A 16,841-nucleotide genomic window follows, 5' to 3' on the forward strand; every position below is an offset into this window, starting at 1 on the left:
CATAATAAAAACAATGATATACATATACAGATAGATCCACGGTTATCTTGGCTAGTTTGCTGCACCTAGGCACACCATGGTATAGTTACATAAACCCTTCATCTATTGTTCTCAGCTGCAATACAGTACAGAGAACAATACAGCAGGGGATTAAGTCAATACAGCAGGGGATTAAGTCATTACAGCAGGGGATTAAGTCATTACAGCAGGGGATTAAGTCAGATTGGCCAGTCTCAATTAATCCTATTAAAGGCCAGGATAAACATGGATCCATCTGCATAATCACACACACACACACACACACACACACACACACACACACACACACACACACACACACACACACACACACACACACACACACACACATTGTCCCAACGAACGTCGTTTGGAAAGTAGCATTCGTACGATTACTTCCCAGTTCCTGGATGTCTATCAAAATTCTCCAAATTTAAAGAAGAAAGCCAACTGCTTTTAATGTTTAATTAACTGAACGCTGGAACAAAACATGGGCCTACACACACATTGTTTTTCACTTTGGTATTGCCATGGGGGGTAATTCTGAGTTGATCGCAGCAGGATTTTTGTTAGCAGTTGGGCAAAACTATGTGCACTGCAGGGGAGGCAGATGTAACATGTGCAGAGAGAGTTAGATTTGGGTGGGTTATTTTGTTTCTGTGCAGGGTAAATACTGGCTGCTTTATTTTTACACTGCAATTTAGATTGCAGATTGAACACACCACACCCAAATCTAACTCTCTCTGCACATGTTATATCTGCCTCCCCTGAAGTGCACATGGTTTTGCCCAACTGCTAACAAAAATCCTGCTGCGATCAACTTGGAATTACCCCCATGACACGCAGCAAGTTGTGAGCTGCAATCGAATTCTGAAATAATATAAAAAATATATATTTCAAAAATAAAATAAATCAGTCAATCGGTGGGGAACACCTCTGCTACTATTCCTAATAACACGGAAAGCAGAGAGAGTCCAGGCCGCATAAGCTGTTCTGTAATAGCTTATTATCTTACAGTAGTCACATTATTTGACATACTGTACTGTGAAATGCTGACCACCTACAGCCTGGCCTAGCTCCTACTAAAAGTGGCATTACCTGATTATAGCACCCAGAAAGCAGCGTGTTGAGGTCTATTTTATGGACCCATCCAACAGAATCTCTCATCCAGAATGTGGCGTGAGGGGCAGCAGCTTCTCTTCCTCTTTCTGTATTATGCTGATACTGTGTAGTACCTACATTTAGCCTCTATGTGTCACTGTGATACAAAAGTAAATCTAGTGATACCTGCTGCTCCCTATATAACCGCTGCTTACTGTATGTATAATGTGTCCATACGTTTTGTAAACTCATCCCAGTACTACTGCATGTCTTACTTACAGGACTAGTGGGAGCAAATACATTAGTTGCTACCCCTTTCAATAACATTGTTTTGTATTTAGACCAGAGATTCCCAAGGGGTTCAGAATGAATAACCGGCGGTCGGGAAGCCGACCATCAGTATACCGTCCGCAACATCCCGGCCACCAGTATGCCGGCAGCGGGGCCATCGCTAGAAGCCCCCCTGCGCGCTCGCTATGCTCGCCACACTGCGGGCACAGTGGCTCGCTGCAGGTTATATTCTCTCCCTATGGGTGTCGTGTACGGGATGCAGTCAATTTACCGACAATCAAAATCCCGATGGTCAAAATACCAACAGCAATTGATCAACGGTCAAAATCCTGATGAGGTCAAAATCCCGACACGGTCAAAATACCGACATTTACAATACTGACAAGGTCAAAATCCCGACACGGTCAAAATACCGACATTTAAAATACTGACAAGGTCAAAATACCAACATGTAAAATGTCGACAGGTGGAAATGCCGACATTAGTTTTTCATGATTTTTTCATTGAAACCGTCTTGTTCATACTTTACCATCCCAGTGGACCTGGAGGGGGAATATAATAGTGTGCCGAGCGGAGCGAGGCACCGTGCCCGAAGCATGTCGAGCGCAGTGAGCCATGCGAGGGGACACGGTACACTTATATGGTGTCCATGCCGACCTATGTCGACATACACACACAAAACAATGAAAAACTCATGTTGACATTTTGACCTGTCTGCATTTTACATGTCGGTATTTTGACCATGTCGGTATTTTAAATGTCGGTATTTTGTCCATGTTGGGATTTTGACCGTCGGTCAATTGCTGTCGGGATTTCGACCGTCGGGATTTTGATTGTAGATATTTCATACCGATCCCTCGTGGACACCCTAGAGGGAAAATCACCTAACTCGCCGGTATTCCAGCGGTGGCATTTCACCACTAGTCGGGATTCCGGAATCGACATTGTGACCACTGGGATCCCGGCTAGCGGTATTTTAACCGCTTCCCTCCCTGACAGTCCAGGTTTAAGTATCTTCCTTGCTTAGCACAGATGGTTAAATCAATTTGGCCAAGGTACTAATTATGTCACCTGTGGCCAAACATGGATATACTTAAAACCAGGACCGTCAGGGTGCCTTGAGAACCGCAATTGGGAATCTCTGATTTACACTTATACATTGTACATTAGTAAATGTATTAAAAGCAATGGTAGTTTCCGGGTACGGCGCCGATGCGTGCAGCAGCAGCAGTGTGAGCTCCGTGTGCCGCCCCAGCCCGCGCTAACTCTCACGCTGCACATAGCGACACAGCCCGCTCCCAGACCCCTCACTTGCCTGTGAGAATACCTCTGGCACCTGATGGAACGCTTTCTGGCCGCCCCAGAAGCGGCTAAACCCCTTAAACAACGTTCTGCAAAAACGAAAGGGGATTCCAAGATGGCCGCCGGACAGCAGACACAGCCGCAGCAGCAGCCAGTACACACAGAACGTGAGTTACATACCTTATCTGACTCCTCTGTGAACACAGTTCTCTCTGCACATGCTGTCCCCTCAACACAGAAGTCTAATAAGACCACAGAACAGACTGAAGGCCCCATTACATACTCTGACATGGTAAAGGCAATTCAGGACTCCATTAACCCTATCATGGAATCTCATGCTGCAAAAGTCACGCAGGCAGTACATGACATCAAATCACAGTTTAAACAGCTTTCCAAACGGGTGCAAGCTAACGAACAACGCCTTGGGGAAACTTTTCATGACGTCGCTGATTTAAAGGAACAGTGCGCCTTTCTCCAGAAATCCCATTACCAGCTTCTTAATAAGGTCGACGATCTCGAGAACAGATCACGTCGAAATAACCTAAGAGTGGTTGGGCTGCCTGAGATACTTAAAGGGCCAGCACTCTTTTCCTTCATACAAGACACGCTGCCTGATCTGCTTGACATTCAAGATTCCTGCGCAGGTATGATTGTGGAGAGGGCCCATCGTATTGGTCCGGCAAGGTCTACACAGGATTCCCGACCCCGGGCCGTTATATTCCGTTGTTTGAACTACATCCATAAAGACACTATCTGGTCTGCGTCTCGACGTAAGCGGAATTTACAATGGAACGACGTGAGGATTTTTATCTTCCAAGATTATTCGGCAGAGGTGGCCAGGGCACGGCGTGAATTCACCCCACTTTGTTCCCGCCTAGTCAAAGCAAATAGAAAATTTGCCCTCATATACCCGGCCCGATTGCGTCTGTTCAAAGGATCTTCATTTACCGACTTCTCCACCGTGGCTGATGCGGAAGCATATATGTTGGAAGAGGAGAACGGCCGTTCTTCACTACACCTGCCTTCAACGGACTCGACTTCTGATTGTTAACCACGGTTGCAGAGTTCCTTAGCGTGGTTCTATCCTACTTTAATGGCGATTACTTTATTGCTTTAATAAGCCTGTTTATGTTATAGCCGTTACTCACTAGAGGTTCTTGAAATTGATTGTAGGAGGAGGCGCCTCTCTTACCGTTTAATTGCTAGGTCGGGTGCCATTTCACCGTTTAATCCCATTCTAAATGGGATGCTCACTTTAAGGCGCCTTACAACCTAAAATTCTCCGTATGTTGTTTTTAGTTATGTTTTGTTTATGCCATATATAAGCTATGCTTACTGTTTCACAGTACCAGGGCTGGGGCAAGCCTGGAGCTCTTATCTGGTTCCCCATTTGGCGAACTATAGGTTTATTTAAATTATTTTTGTGCCCGAAGTGCACTTTTGATGTTCACCTCTTAATCCACTTTTTCTGGATCCTCTGCTTTACTTCTCCCCACCCTCTCCACCCATTGTTCTCTCCTCTATGTGTCTTGTCCTGTTGCTTCTATTTGTCCAAGCTAGTGTCAAAGTCAGAAAAATATCTCTATGCACACTGCCATATTTGCACCGCACACTGGTCCGCGCTGCGCATGCGTACGCTCTCACGTGAAGGCGCATACCCGCAATAGCGTGCACCCGCAGGCGCACGGTATGCATATTTACGGTAGAGTTTATGTAATCGTAGCGTGCGACTCAATCGTTACATATTTTCACAATTAATGTAGTTTGTAGATCATGGTCCCTTTGATAGATTCTGAAAGTTTGGTTAATATAGAATGTCCCTGAACGGAGGAATCCCTCTTTGTATTGTGCGAAGGGTCTAACAGGAGTCATACAGTGGTGTTTGGTACCCATCGGAAGAGTATTTAAATAGCAATATTCCGGTGTTGGTTTGGAGCGGATTAATCGCTCGTGCGAATAGTTATGGACATAAGAAGTTATGTCCATTTATTATTATTTGTTCTTACTTAGTCATGCACCTGAACAGTTGGAGACAGGTATCAGTGGGTCTCAAATGGCTCTTTGACCTCAGAGATCCCCCAAACAATAGTTTGCATGTTGGGAGGGCCTCATATCTTTACATGCATAAGGTAAGCACCGGAATAGTAATTGAAGATCAATTGTACTCCAAATCAGTATCCTTCCCGCAGACGGAGTACAATAGCCTTTAATTACACTGAGCTTTGAGACTCAATGAGGAGGGCCAACACCTGTGTTTACGAATGGATTAGGGTTTGTATCCAGGAGAATGAGGGCTGAGATGTCATTGTCTCAACTGAAAGTGGACATCATGAATATAGAACAAAACCCAGACAGGATTCTGTTTTGTATTCGCCAAACAATAGCTCTCCAGAAGACAGGAATGTGTTGGTCATCACCCATTGTGTTGCATAACCAAGGCCACTGATACAAGACAGCCCACCTGTATGAATCAACCTATGACCTTTGTTATAATGCGAAGCCGAATTCCTGCGTCCAATGGACAATGAGATTGTAGGGACCATTGGATTGCATTGTGTGAGTAGCATAAAAGACGGGCCTGTGGCATCCAGCTTGCACTTCTCATCAAACGGTTCTCATTGCTGATAATCGGGAAGCTGGATGTCCAGAAGCGCTTGCGATCGTTACCCTTGTGCGTAAGTTTCTCTCCGTAATCATTGTCTTTCTGTGAGCCATTTCTCTCATATATCTCTCTCTCTCTCTCTCTCTCTCTCTCTCTCCTCACTTTCTCTCGTATCTCCCCTTGACTAGTATTGTATTGTATTGTATTAGATTGGTATTGTATTGTATTTCTAGTGTAGCTATTTTGGTTAGGAAGTCTCTGTTATATTGTAGTGTATCATTTGTACTGTGATTCCTTTTTGCAAGTATATTAGTTATAATACATATAATAGGCTTTGGACCCTAAACAAGTATCTGTGTATTTCTTATAGTGTTAAGTGTTCACTTGAGCGTCGGTGACTCTCAAGCAGCTTTGTAGTTAATCAGGTTACACCAGGTTGCACTTACACATTGTCTCTACATAAAGGTATACTGTGTATCTCATTGTTAAAGGTATAGATATCAAGGTATAGCGTTGTGAGCGTCTGCGCCGCTGGTGATCTCCTCGTGGTCTCGAGCGTCTGCTACGCCATAGCGAATCATTACGTTAGTCAACAGCCAATAGCGTGCCTGCCTGTGATCTCTGGGCCGTGAGCGAACGTGACGCTTGAGCGTCTCGCCTACGGCTGAGCGATCGTTACGCAACTAGCGTACCCTTACGGTACTTCTTAAGTAAACAGCGTACAGTGTTCTTAGACCTCATAAAGGGTTGTTTATACGATAAAGGAATCCAGCTTTATCAATTGGGGGCCGTCCAGTCCTTCACATATCTGCACTAGGTAGATCAGCAGACATTATCCCTCAGCAAAGGGCGGGAGGTTGTCTCGCAGTGCTGACGGGATAAGCGTCTGCTTTGCTTAGATAAAGAGTGCTGAAGGAATCCGGGAACCGGAGGTAAGAACAAAACGCTTGTGTCTTTTAAAACTGTATTTTTCTTCTGCTTTACGTATACATCTGTATTTCCTTTTCATTTAAAATTTTCGTATATCACTATCCTGTTTGCCAGTTTTATAGTTGATAGAAAAGCGCTAAAAGAGACTTGCTGTTATTTCATAGTTTAAGAATAGAGGTAATAGTTAAAGTATAGACCAACACACGGTTTGCCTGGGAGATAAGGCAAAGCCAGTGGGGTACGCGGTGGATGATCAGGGATCATCTACATTGATAAAAGTATAAATTGTGTTACGGTGGATCTTTGTTTTGCGTACACGTGTCCCTAACTGAGACTTGCGTACGCAATCCAAAGGCCGAGGCACGCAGCGTACATTACGCAGCGGAGTGTCCGGCTACGCCCACGTAGCTCAAGTCACGATAAGTTGAATTAGCGCAAAGCGGTAGATAACGCGACGCGGTAAATAACGCAAGTCTATTTTTGGAAATCTGAAATTTAGTTTAACAGATCCTGCTCCTAATTGGTAACACAGCTGGGCTAAAGAAAATTTCTGCGCAGAAATAGATATAGAAACGAAAGTGTACATGTGTTGAGTGAGTGTGTTTTTATTATTACATAAGTTTATATAACTTAGAGGTTGAACCAAAAGGAAAGTCGGGTACTCGTCAGGAACATACGTGTAAGTGACATATACGGTGGCTAAGGAGGCATCCTTGGTTAAATAAAATATTTGAGCATTAGAGTATAGCGGACCACACAGACCAGGAGGTCATAAGGACAAAGAAGTCCGCTATAAAGGTAAGAGGCACAACCCCGGGGGTTGGTGCAGAACCCATATAGGCCATACAAGCTCTTGCTGAAGGAATTCGCAGCCGAAATTTTCGATTCCATTGATCTCTCAGTACATAACAAGTAGTGCTTATGTACTGAACGATTGTACCGCACGTCATTGTGTGCATTAGTAAACCTGACTAGTATCATTTTGCGTACAAAGGTCATAAACGCTATTTGTACATTCTGACGTGATTTGTGTAATTTTTTATTTTTGGAAGGGAAGTTCGCTGGTCACTCAGGAACTGTCTAACAACCCCACCTTTATTGGAAAGAGTAAGTGTCCTGCGGGTAACCCTCACATGTTCCAGTAAACAGAAGGTTTTTGGTAGGGGCCCTGTATCGAGTACGCCAGCACCATATCGGTGTGATCAGGTCGTATTGGTCGAGGTGGGCGAGTGAGTGGGGTACTCGGTAAACCGCCACCGCCGGCCTATTTTGAATAATTTGGTTTGCTGTAAGGGTTCGCTGAAGACCGTGATATAAAGATCAAAGGAGTAGTAAGCAACACCTGCAGATTATGGGGGCCAGTTGTTCAGGTAGGGGGCGATCAACCTCGGTTCGGGTTGATTCAGAAGACCGTCCAGTAGGATCGGCCAGGTACATAATGTGTGAGAAACATGGAAGTCACACAGAAGTTTTATGTGATGAATGGGAAAGAATGACTGTACATGATGGGGAGAAGTTCCCAAATATAGGCAGCTTTAGCCCAAAAGTGTTACAAAATTTAAGGAGGAGGATATGTCTCATTGAACCAACAAAGAGACGAAGTAAACATTATGATTATTTGCAGTTAGGGCAACAGGAAGGTGAATTACAAAGAGATTCAATTGACTTTTCTGACTCTTATCTTGAGAAGAGAGACATGGCATCAGGGAGGATTGTGGTTGCGGAGAAAAGCACAAGGTTGAACAATAAAAACGCTCTTAGCAACTGTAGTATAGATCATAAGAATAAGTGTAATAAATGTAACAATGATTATTGTAATACTGTTGAATGTACAACTATTAACCTATGCAAGTTGCACCCCATGTCAAACTTCCCCCAGGAATACACTCATGAAAGTGAGGCCAGAACAATGTCGGCACCTCTTCCGGAAGCCATCCTACAAGACATCCAGGTGGACGCGACCAAATTGGTAAAGGCAATAATCAAACCCCCTAACGGAGGGTCAGGTGAGGTCGTGTCCACAGGTACGTACAATGTTTTATATCACGCACAAACAAATGTACCCCATATTATAAGACCAAAACAAGGTGATGTAATTGAGTTCGATCCGGTCAGGGTGATTGCAGTCCCCAATGGGAAGACTGACGATCAGGGAATCATTTCCGTCAAGGACAGTGCAATGCACTGTCTTTGGTCCCGGACCGAATTGGGATCAATTATGTCTGAATTCCCTGATCCTAGGAAAGATCTAGTAGCCTGCCAAAGATTTATTAAAGAACTAGGAAACTCCACAGAACCCACCAACAAAGATTGGCGGATAGTGCTGAGGGTATGTTTGCCCTCCAGTGTTGACCCTGCGAAATTTATTGCTGATTGTAAATTAGACACGGAGGTACCTTGGACGGAGGAACACAATCAGGAATGTATTAAGCAGATCAACCGACAGTTGGAAGTACATTTCCCAGCCATTGTCGAGTGGAACAAAATTTTCTCCATAAGACAAAACGAAAGGGAAAGTACTTCCAATTATTTCCACCGGGCATTGCAGGACCTGACTAGGTATACGGGTATAGAAAACATTGAAGCAAGCACACCGCACAGAGAAACAGCAGTATATGTGCTAATGAATGGTTTAAAGGATGAATTAAAAACAAGGGTACAGACCACCAACCCAAACTGGAGAGATATCTCGGTGGCCACACTAAGAGAGGCCGTCATTAATCATGATCAGAATATCACCAGATACAGAGAGTCACTAAGAGATAAGTTAATAGCAACAAGTATACAGGCCCTAACCACAAGACCACCTCAACAAAAGCCCCACACCACTGCGAAAAATTCAAATCTGAAAGTCTGTTATAACTGCCAGGAGGAAGGTCATTATGCAAGAAATTGCAGGCCTAGAAGCACACACAAGGTATATGCACCCCCTAGACAACAACATAACCATGATATCCAAGGAAGCAGGGAGGTACAGGGAAAGCGGTTGAGGGTGATGAGCATCCAAGCGTTTGAGGAGGCATCAAATCAGCCAAGACCCCAGTTCACTGACACTTGGAGAAAGCCAAGGGTTTGTTACCATTGTAGAAGAGAAGGGCATTACGCCAGCAACTGTAACAACCCACATAAAGTTAGACCCCCTAGACCAAGAAATGAGCAAAATTACAACACACACCATTATAATCAGAGATCAGATAGGAGGAATTTTGAGCCACACTCATGATATATAGTCAGGAAAGGTGAACATTAGGACTGATGGTAAGCCTGAGGTAACGGTTAATAAATTGGGAGGTCATTCACTGAAAGACACAGGAATGACCAGGTGAAACGTTGTAAATGTATCTGTGAAATGTTTTTTTTTTTTCTCTCTCTCTCTATCCCCATCTCTGACGAGTATTGGTAAGAATTCACACATTGCATATCCACTTGGTCCTTGCAGAAGTCTACCAAACCCCAGCATGACCTCCGCCACAATGTATTTCTGGCCAGATACAGACAGTGGAGTAATGCAGGTGCTGGTGGGGAGGGACTGCTCAAGGAGACCATTAGACACGTAGATATGACAGCCTGATAATCTAACAATGTTTTCTTAATGTTGACAATGTTTTAAAAATGCTTTGTTTCTCTTTTTCTATTGATGGTTAATGTCGAGTTATGTAATATATATATGCATATGAATTGTTCTCTATCTCTTTTGTTTTTTTTTTGTTTTCTCTCTCTTCTCACTCATGTTTTCATGGTTTAAAGATGGTATGTCACCCCTCAGTTGGACCAATGGTAATGCCAGATTTTTGCTCCTTACAGAAAGATCGCCGGTTAGGAAGGAATATTGCATCACCAGAATGTTCGTTTGGAAGACTGAGAGACAGCACCTTTGAGAGGACAGCAGAACAAGAAGAACAACAAGACGAGAGAACTTATTATCGTAACAAGTTCTCTCCCCCTCAAACTGATTTCTTATACCCCCTTTACAAATTTCTTCTTTTCTCCTCCTGTAAGATGGACTTGCCCCAAGAGACTGTGATATGGATTTTCCTGTTGACCATGATGTTGACCAGAACAGTCTGTTTCGGTGAGAGTACCAGGGAGGTCGAGAAAGGATCCAGAAAGGTCCTGATGACTGAGACGGAGGTGTAACTTTCCAATAGCAACCCAATCACCAAGCAAAGGCGAGTACCGGGCACGATCTAACAACCATGTTATTTGTAAACAATTGTGAAGGATTGTTAGTTCAAAAAGAAAACTGTATCTGTAGGCTCTGTGACAATGGTTGAGGATGGATGCATAAAGAAATGCCAATCCAGTTTTAATATCCATATGGACCGGCATCCATTGAGTGACTATCACTCCTTAGTGGGTAGCGTGTTAAATAAAACAGATTGTTGGGTATGCTCTCAAGTACCTCAGGGTCATAGCAAATCAGGGCTAGTACCATTTCCTTTAACGGTAAGGGAGGTACTTGAGCTAAAGGGTGGGAGACCGGTGGACAGGAGGTTTAATATCTCCAGCCCTCCTAGTTTGAAGCTCCACCAATACCATGTGGATAGGTCCCTATTATGTTTTAACATCTCCAATCCCCGAAAGCCGGGAAATTGGGAAGTATCATGGAGCAACCTTACCATGACCTTCTCGCATAGAGCAGATAGAATGCCTACAGATACAGAGCTTGTACGCCACATAGCCAGTAGAGGAAAATCTTTCCGGTATAGATACACCCTAGGAAATAGAATTACTAGAGTTGGAGAAGTATCACCAGGATACTGTGCACATATCGTACAGTCTGATACGTGCATTAAGCAGATGGAAGAATTAGGGTCAGGAGATTTCACCTGGAAGGTTTGTAATATGGTCATGTCCTTCTCCGTCCCATATGTTCTCCCCGATGATGCATATTTCATATGCGGGAGAAAGGCGTACAAGTGGCTTGCCCCAAACTCTGAAGGATTGTGTTATATTGGAAAAGTATTGCCTGAAGTGATGACTGTAACACATGACAAAATGAAAGACATACACCGTGGTGCCCAAGCTCCTTATACTCACACTCATTACGAGCACCGAGTTAAAAGACACCTGTCAGAAAGGTTAGAGCATCCGGCCTCTGATCTAATCCATGAATCCACCGGGATTCAGGTTCTGGTAGCGTTAGATTTCACTCGCACCGCTCGAGGAGTGATGAATTATAAATACATTTCCGCACTCGCCAATTTGTTAGATAATATCACTGAAATGTATGATGACACGTTTAGATACACTGGAAGAGAACTCCAAGCTTATAAAACAGAACTGGTACAGCATAGAATGGTTCTTAATTACCTCACAGCAGTGACAGGCGGATATTGTGTTACATTGGCAACACAGTACGGCGTGAAGTGTTGCACGTACATCACGAATAGCACCGAGGATCCGGTAGAGGTCATAGACCAAAAGATGGATGATATTCTCCAATTAAAGTGGGAATTTCGCCGAAAACACAATCTCACTCTTGCTGCTGTAGGTAATGAGCTGACTGGTTGGGTGTCATGGTTGAACCCGCGAAATTGGTTCTCCGGTTTAGGAGACTGGGCTCAAGGAGTCATAATGGATGTTGGAAAGTTTCTCCTATGTATTTTGGGTGTTGTTATATTTATTGGATTGATATTTAGATGCGGGCAGGCTTTAATGAAGTGCAAACAAAGTACAAGAGTGATGAGCTTGAGGAGTGAGGAAACTGTAATTAACCTGGATTTGATTTATGACCCAATGATAGAAACCAGGATGTGATGAAAATGCGATTATACGGTCCGTTTCTTTCACCTGTTTTTCTGCTTTTCTCCAAGATAAAAAGACCCCCTTGGACGAGGAAGTTGACGAGACGCTATACAGACAACGGATGGACCAAAGAAGAAGTTTTGACCACTTGAGAAATGGACATTTGATGAACTTTGCCATGGATCCCCAGTTTCCCTAGTATTTTTAAACTCACGCTAGCCCAACATTTTTTTTGTAAATCTAATGGCACTGACAAAGCTTATTGCTCACGCCTAAGGAGCAAAACAGCGCAAAGAAGACGACTTGCAACTGATACCGAACAAAACGTCGACGACAGATGTACATTTACCTGACATAGAATATCATTGCATTTTTCCATAAGTGTTCTTTATCTTCATCTCTACAACCCTCAGGTAATGACACACATAGTCGATAGGGAATACAGGCACAGATATCAGCAACCACATACTTCCCCCATTCATGTATCATCAACTAAAATGTGCATCCCCATTTTGTTACAACTAAAAGCCAAAATGAGCTCGGTAGAGTTTGACAGCCCATCCACAGACCCTTGATACGGGATAAGAAGGAATTCAAATGTATACTTCGCAATACCTCGAAGCTTGATTTACAACACGTACGGCACGATGATACATGACCCACCAAACATGGACTCATACACACACGCTTCTGCTATCTCACTAGGTCATACCCTCTTCACACCTACTCCTCTCTCCTCCCCTACCCAACCATGGAAATGAATTAACCCCTGACCTATATTTTTCTCCTTTTGAAATGTTTTAGAAGGTGGCAGTTATTATTGACTGCCAAAGGGTAGACTGTCAAAGTCAGAAAAATATCTCTATGCACACTGCCATATTTGCACCGCACACTGGTCCGCGCTGCGCATGCGTACGCTCTCACGTGAAGGCGCATACCCGCAATAGCGTGCACCCGCAGGCGCACGGTATGCATATTTACGGTAGAGTTTATGTAATCGTAGCGTGCGACTCAATCGTTACATATTTTCACAATTAATGTAGTTTGTAGATCATGGTCCCTTTGATAGATTCTGAAAGTTTGGTTAATATAGAATGTCCCTGAACGGAGGAATCCCTCTTTGTATTGTGCGAAGGGTCTAACAGGAGTCATACAGTGGTGTTTGGTACCCATCGGAAGAGTATTTAAATAGCAATATTCCGGTGTTGGTTTGGAGCGGATTAATCGCTCGTGCGAATAGTTATGGACATAAGAAGTTATGTCCATTTATTATTATTTGTTCTTACTTAGTCATGCACCTGAACAGTTGGAGACAGGTATCAGTGGGTCTCAAATGGCTCTTTGACCTCAGAGATCCCCCAAACAATAGTTTGCATGTTGGGAGGGCCTCATATCTTTACATGCATAAGGTAAGCACCGGAATAGTAATTGAAGATCAATTGTACTCCAAATCAGTATCCTTCCCGCAGACGGAGTACAATAGCCTTTAATTACACTGAGCTTTGAGACTCAATGAGGAGGGCCAACACCTGTGTTTACGAATGGATTAGGGTTTGTATCCAGGAGAATGAGGGCTGAGATGTCATTGTCTCAACTGAAAGTGGACATCATGAATATAGAACAAAACCCAGACAGGATTCTGTTTTGTATTCGCCAAACAATAGCTCTCCAGAAGACAGGAATGTGTTGGTCATCACCCATTGTGTTGCATAACCAAGGCCACTGATACAAGACAGCCCACCTGTATGAATCAACCTATGACCTTTGTTATAATGCGAAGCCGAATTCCTGCGTCCAATGGACAATGAGATTGTAGGGACCATTGGATTGCATTGTGTGAGTAGCATAAAAGACGGGCCTGTGGCATCCAGCTTGCACTTCTCATCAAACGGTTCTCATTGCTGATAATCGGGAAGCTGGATGTCCAGAAGCGCTTGCGATCGTTACCCTTGTGCGTAAGTTTCTCTCCGTAATCATTGTCTTTCTGTGAGCCATTTCTCTCATATATCTCTCTCTCTCTCTCTCTCTCTCCTCACTTTCTCTCGTATCTCCCCTTGACTAGTATTGTATTGTATTGTATTAGATTGGTATTGTATTGTATTTCTAGTGTAGCTATTTTGGTTAGGAAGTCTCTGTTATATTGTAGTGTATCATTTGTACTGTGATTCCTTTTTGCAAGTATATTAGTTATAATACATATAATAGGCTTTGGACCCTAAACAAGTATCTGTGTATTTCTTATAGTGTTAAGTGTTCACTTGAGCGTCGGTGACTCTCAAGCAGCTTTGTAGTTAATCAGGTTACACCAGGTTGCACTTACACATTGTCTCTACATAAAGGTATACTGTGTATCTCATTGTTAAAGGTATAGATATCAAGGTATAGCGTTGTGAGCGTCTGCGCCGCTGGTGATCTCCTCGTGGTCTCGAGCGTCTGCTACGCCATAGCGAATCATTACGTTAGTCAACAGCCAATAGCGTGCCTGCCTGTGATCTCTGGGCCGTGAGCGAACGTGACGCTTGAGCGTCTCGCCTACGGCTGAGCGATCGTTACGCAACTAGCGTACCCTTACGGTACTTCTTAAGTAAACAGCGTACAGTGTTCTTAGACCTCATAAAGGGTTGTTTATACGATAAAGGAATCCAGCTTTATCACTAGCAATGTATTTGGTAGATATGACAGTATTGGTTTTACTTATTGCCATAACTCGTACCTCTTTTCAACAGTATTATGACCAGTTTAAAAATTGGCACATATAATGTAGGTGGTTTCCACTCCCCCATAAAGAGGAAGAAAATCCTACTTTACTTGTCTAAACTGCATGTAGACGTTGCATTCCTCCAGGAGTCTCATCTCCTTCCCCCTGAGATTGACAAACTCAATTGCCTGGGCTGGAGAGTCTTGGCGTCCGCCCCATTTACTGCCAAGGCCCGTGGGGTTCTCATATTGATTAGGCGCTCAGTCCAGGTAGACCTTCATTCCTCCCAATCTGATCCCGAAGGCAGATTCCTCATTGTAGACGTCACTCTAGAGGACTCACGTTTTCTCTTGTGTAATGTATACGCCCCCAACATCGATCCCCAACCCTTCTTTCTGTCCATTGCCGCTAAACTGCACCCACACTCACACAAACAGGTGGTACTAGCGGGTGACTTTAACTCCACTGTATCCAACGCTCTTGATAGAAATACCAAATCCAGATCTACCCGGTACACCCCCAAATATGGTTTACCATATTTAATGTCACAGCTGCATCTGGTGGATGTGTGGCGGGCCTGTCATCCAGTTGACCGTGAATACACATGTTTATCGGCTGCTCATGGTACACTGTCGAGAATCGATTATTTACTCATCTCGACTTCTATGTTCACCAGGGTGCAGACATCTGAAATAGAACCGGTGTCCTTGTCGGACCATGCGGTCTGCTGGATGACTCTCGCCACCTTCCCCAATAGAGGCCCTGTCAGACAGTGGCGCTTTCCAACCCACTTGACCAATTCCATTCAATTTAGAAACATGCTGGAGGCATCATGGGCTGACTTTAAACATTGTAATGTAACCGCAGAGAATGAATCACCGCACCTGTTCTGGCAAACGTCTAAGTCAGTACTAAGGGGCTCTATTATCTCCTTCACCTCCAAACATAAGAAAGACACACAAACTCTGTATCTTGATGCCCAATCAAAACTCACTGACGCCTACCACGCATTCATACAGTCCCCCACCCCAAGCTCTAGAAAACTCTACTATGAACAAAAATCCCTTTTTGACAAACTCTTATCTCAAACTGAATCTAAATTAACGTTTATGTCCCAATGTAGATTCCATAAATTTGGCAATCGATCTAGTCGATTGCTTTCAAATCTCTTGAAAGGTCAACATCCCCCAACACTTATACATGCTTTAACCAAGGCAGACGGCACGGTGGTACATGATTGTAGCCAGGTGTCTGAGGTTCTGCAGTCTTTTTATTCCTCATTATACTCTGAACCCTCTGTTGATCACCAACAGCAACACTCTTTCTGGTCTTCCCTTACGCTCCCCTCTCTGCCCACTACCTCATCCCAACCCCTACTGAACCCCATTACTGAGGAGGAGGTACTCCATGCTATTCAAGGTTTGAAACCAAACAAAACCCCTGGACCGGATGGTCTAACCAATGAATACTATAAAATATTGGCCCCTCAACTGGTCAAACCCCTTTGTGAACTATTCAACTTGTTGTTGTCTGGAACACCCCCTCCCCTATACTTCAATGCAGCGATCCTGAAAATTCTCCATAAACCAGGGAGAAACCCCCTGCTTCCCAATTCATATAGACCTATATCCTTATTGAATACGGACTACAAGATATACACCAAGATCTTGGCAGACCGGGTAAAGCTTCTCTTGCCCTCTCTGATACAGGAGGACCAGACGGGATTTATCTGGGGACGCCACTCCACGGTAAATGTGCGTAAGATACTGACTGTCATGCAGTGGTTGAAGACTTCGGGAGACCAGAACCCCTATGCCCTTCTCTCCCTTGATGCTGAGAAGGCTTTTGACCTAGTTACATGGGACCACCTTTTTGACACCATGCACAGGTTTGGGTTCCCGGAGGCATTCATCCATGCAATACGCCTTCTCTACCATGATTCTTCCTCTCAAATCCTCTCTAACAATTATATGTCCTCTCCCATTCCCCTCCATAGAGGGACCAGACAAGGATGCCCTCTATCACCCCTCCTATTCGCTATAGCGATAGAACCTCTAGCCACTGCACTGCGCATGTCCCTAGAATACACGGGTATTAGTGTTGGGTCGACTGAAGTGAAACTTAGTCTATTTGCCGATGACATGCTTTTAT

General features: G+C 43.9%; 1 protein-coding gene across 1 annotated transcript in view; it reads left to right on the forward strand.

The window, feature by feature from the left end:
• The window catches only part of OTOG (otogelin), a 416,567-nt gene that overhangs the window by 367,246 nt on the left and 32,480 nt on the right, over nt 1-16,841 (forward strand). Inside the window, exon 47 of the mRNA XM_063944165.1 lies at nt 2,919-3,482. Within this exon, the coding sequence (XP_063800235.1) occupies nt 2,919-3,482 (564 nt within the window). The remainder of the gene's footprint in view (nt 1-2,918; nt 3,483-16,841) is intronic.

The sequence above is a fragment of the Pseudophryne corroboree genome, chromosome 11 (assembly GCF_028390025.1).
Source record: "Pseudophryne corroboree isolate aPseCor3 chromosome 11, aPseCor3.hap2, whole genome shotgun sequence".
Taxonomy (NCBI): Eukaryota; Metazoa; Chordata; class Amphibia; order Anura; family Myobatrachidae; genus Pseudophryne; species Pseudophryne corroboree.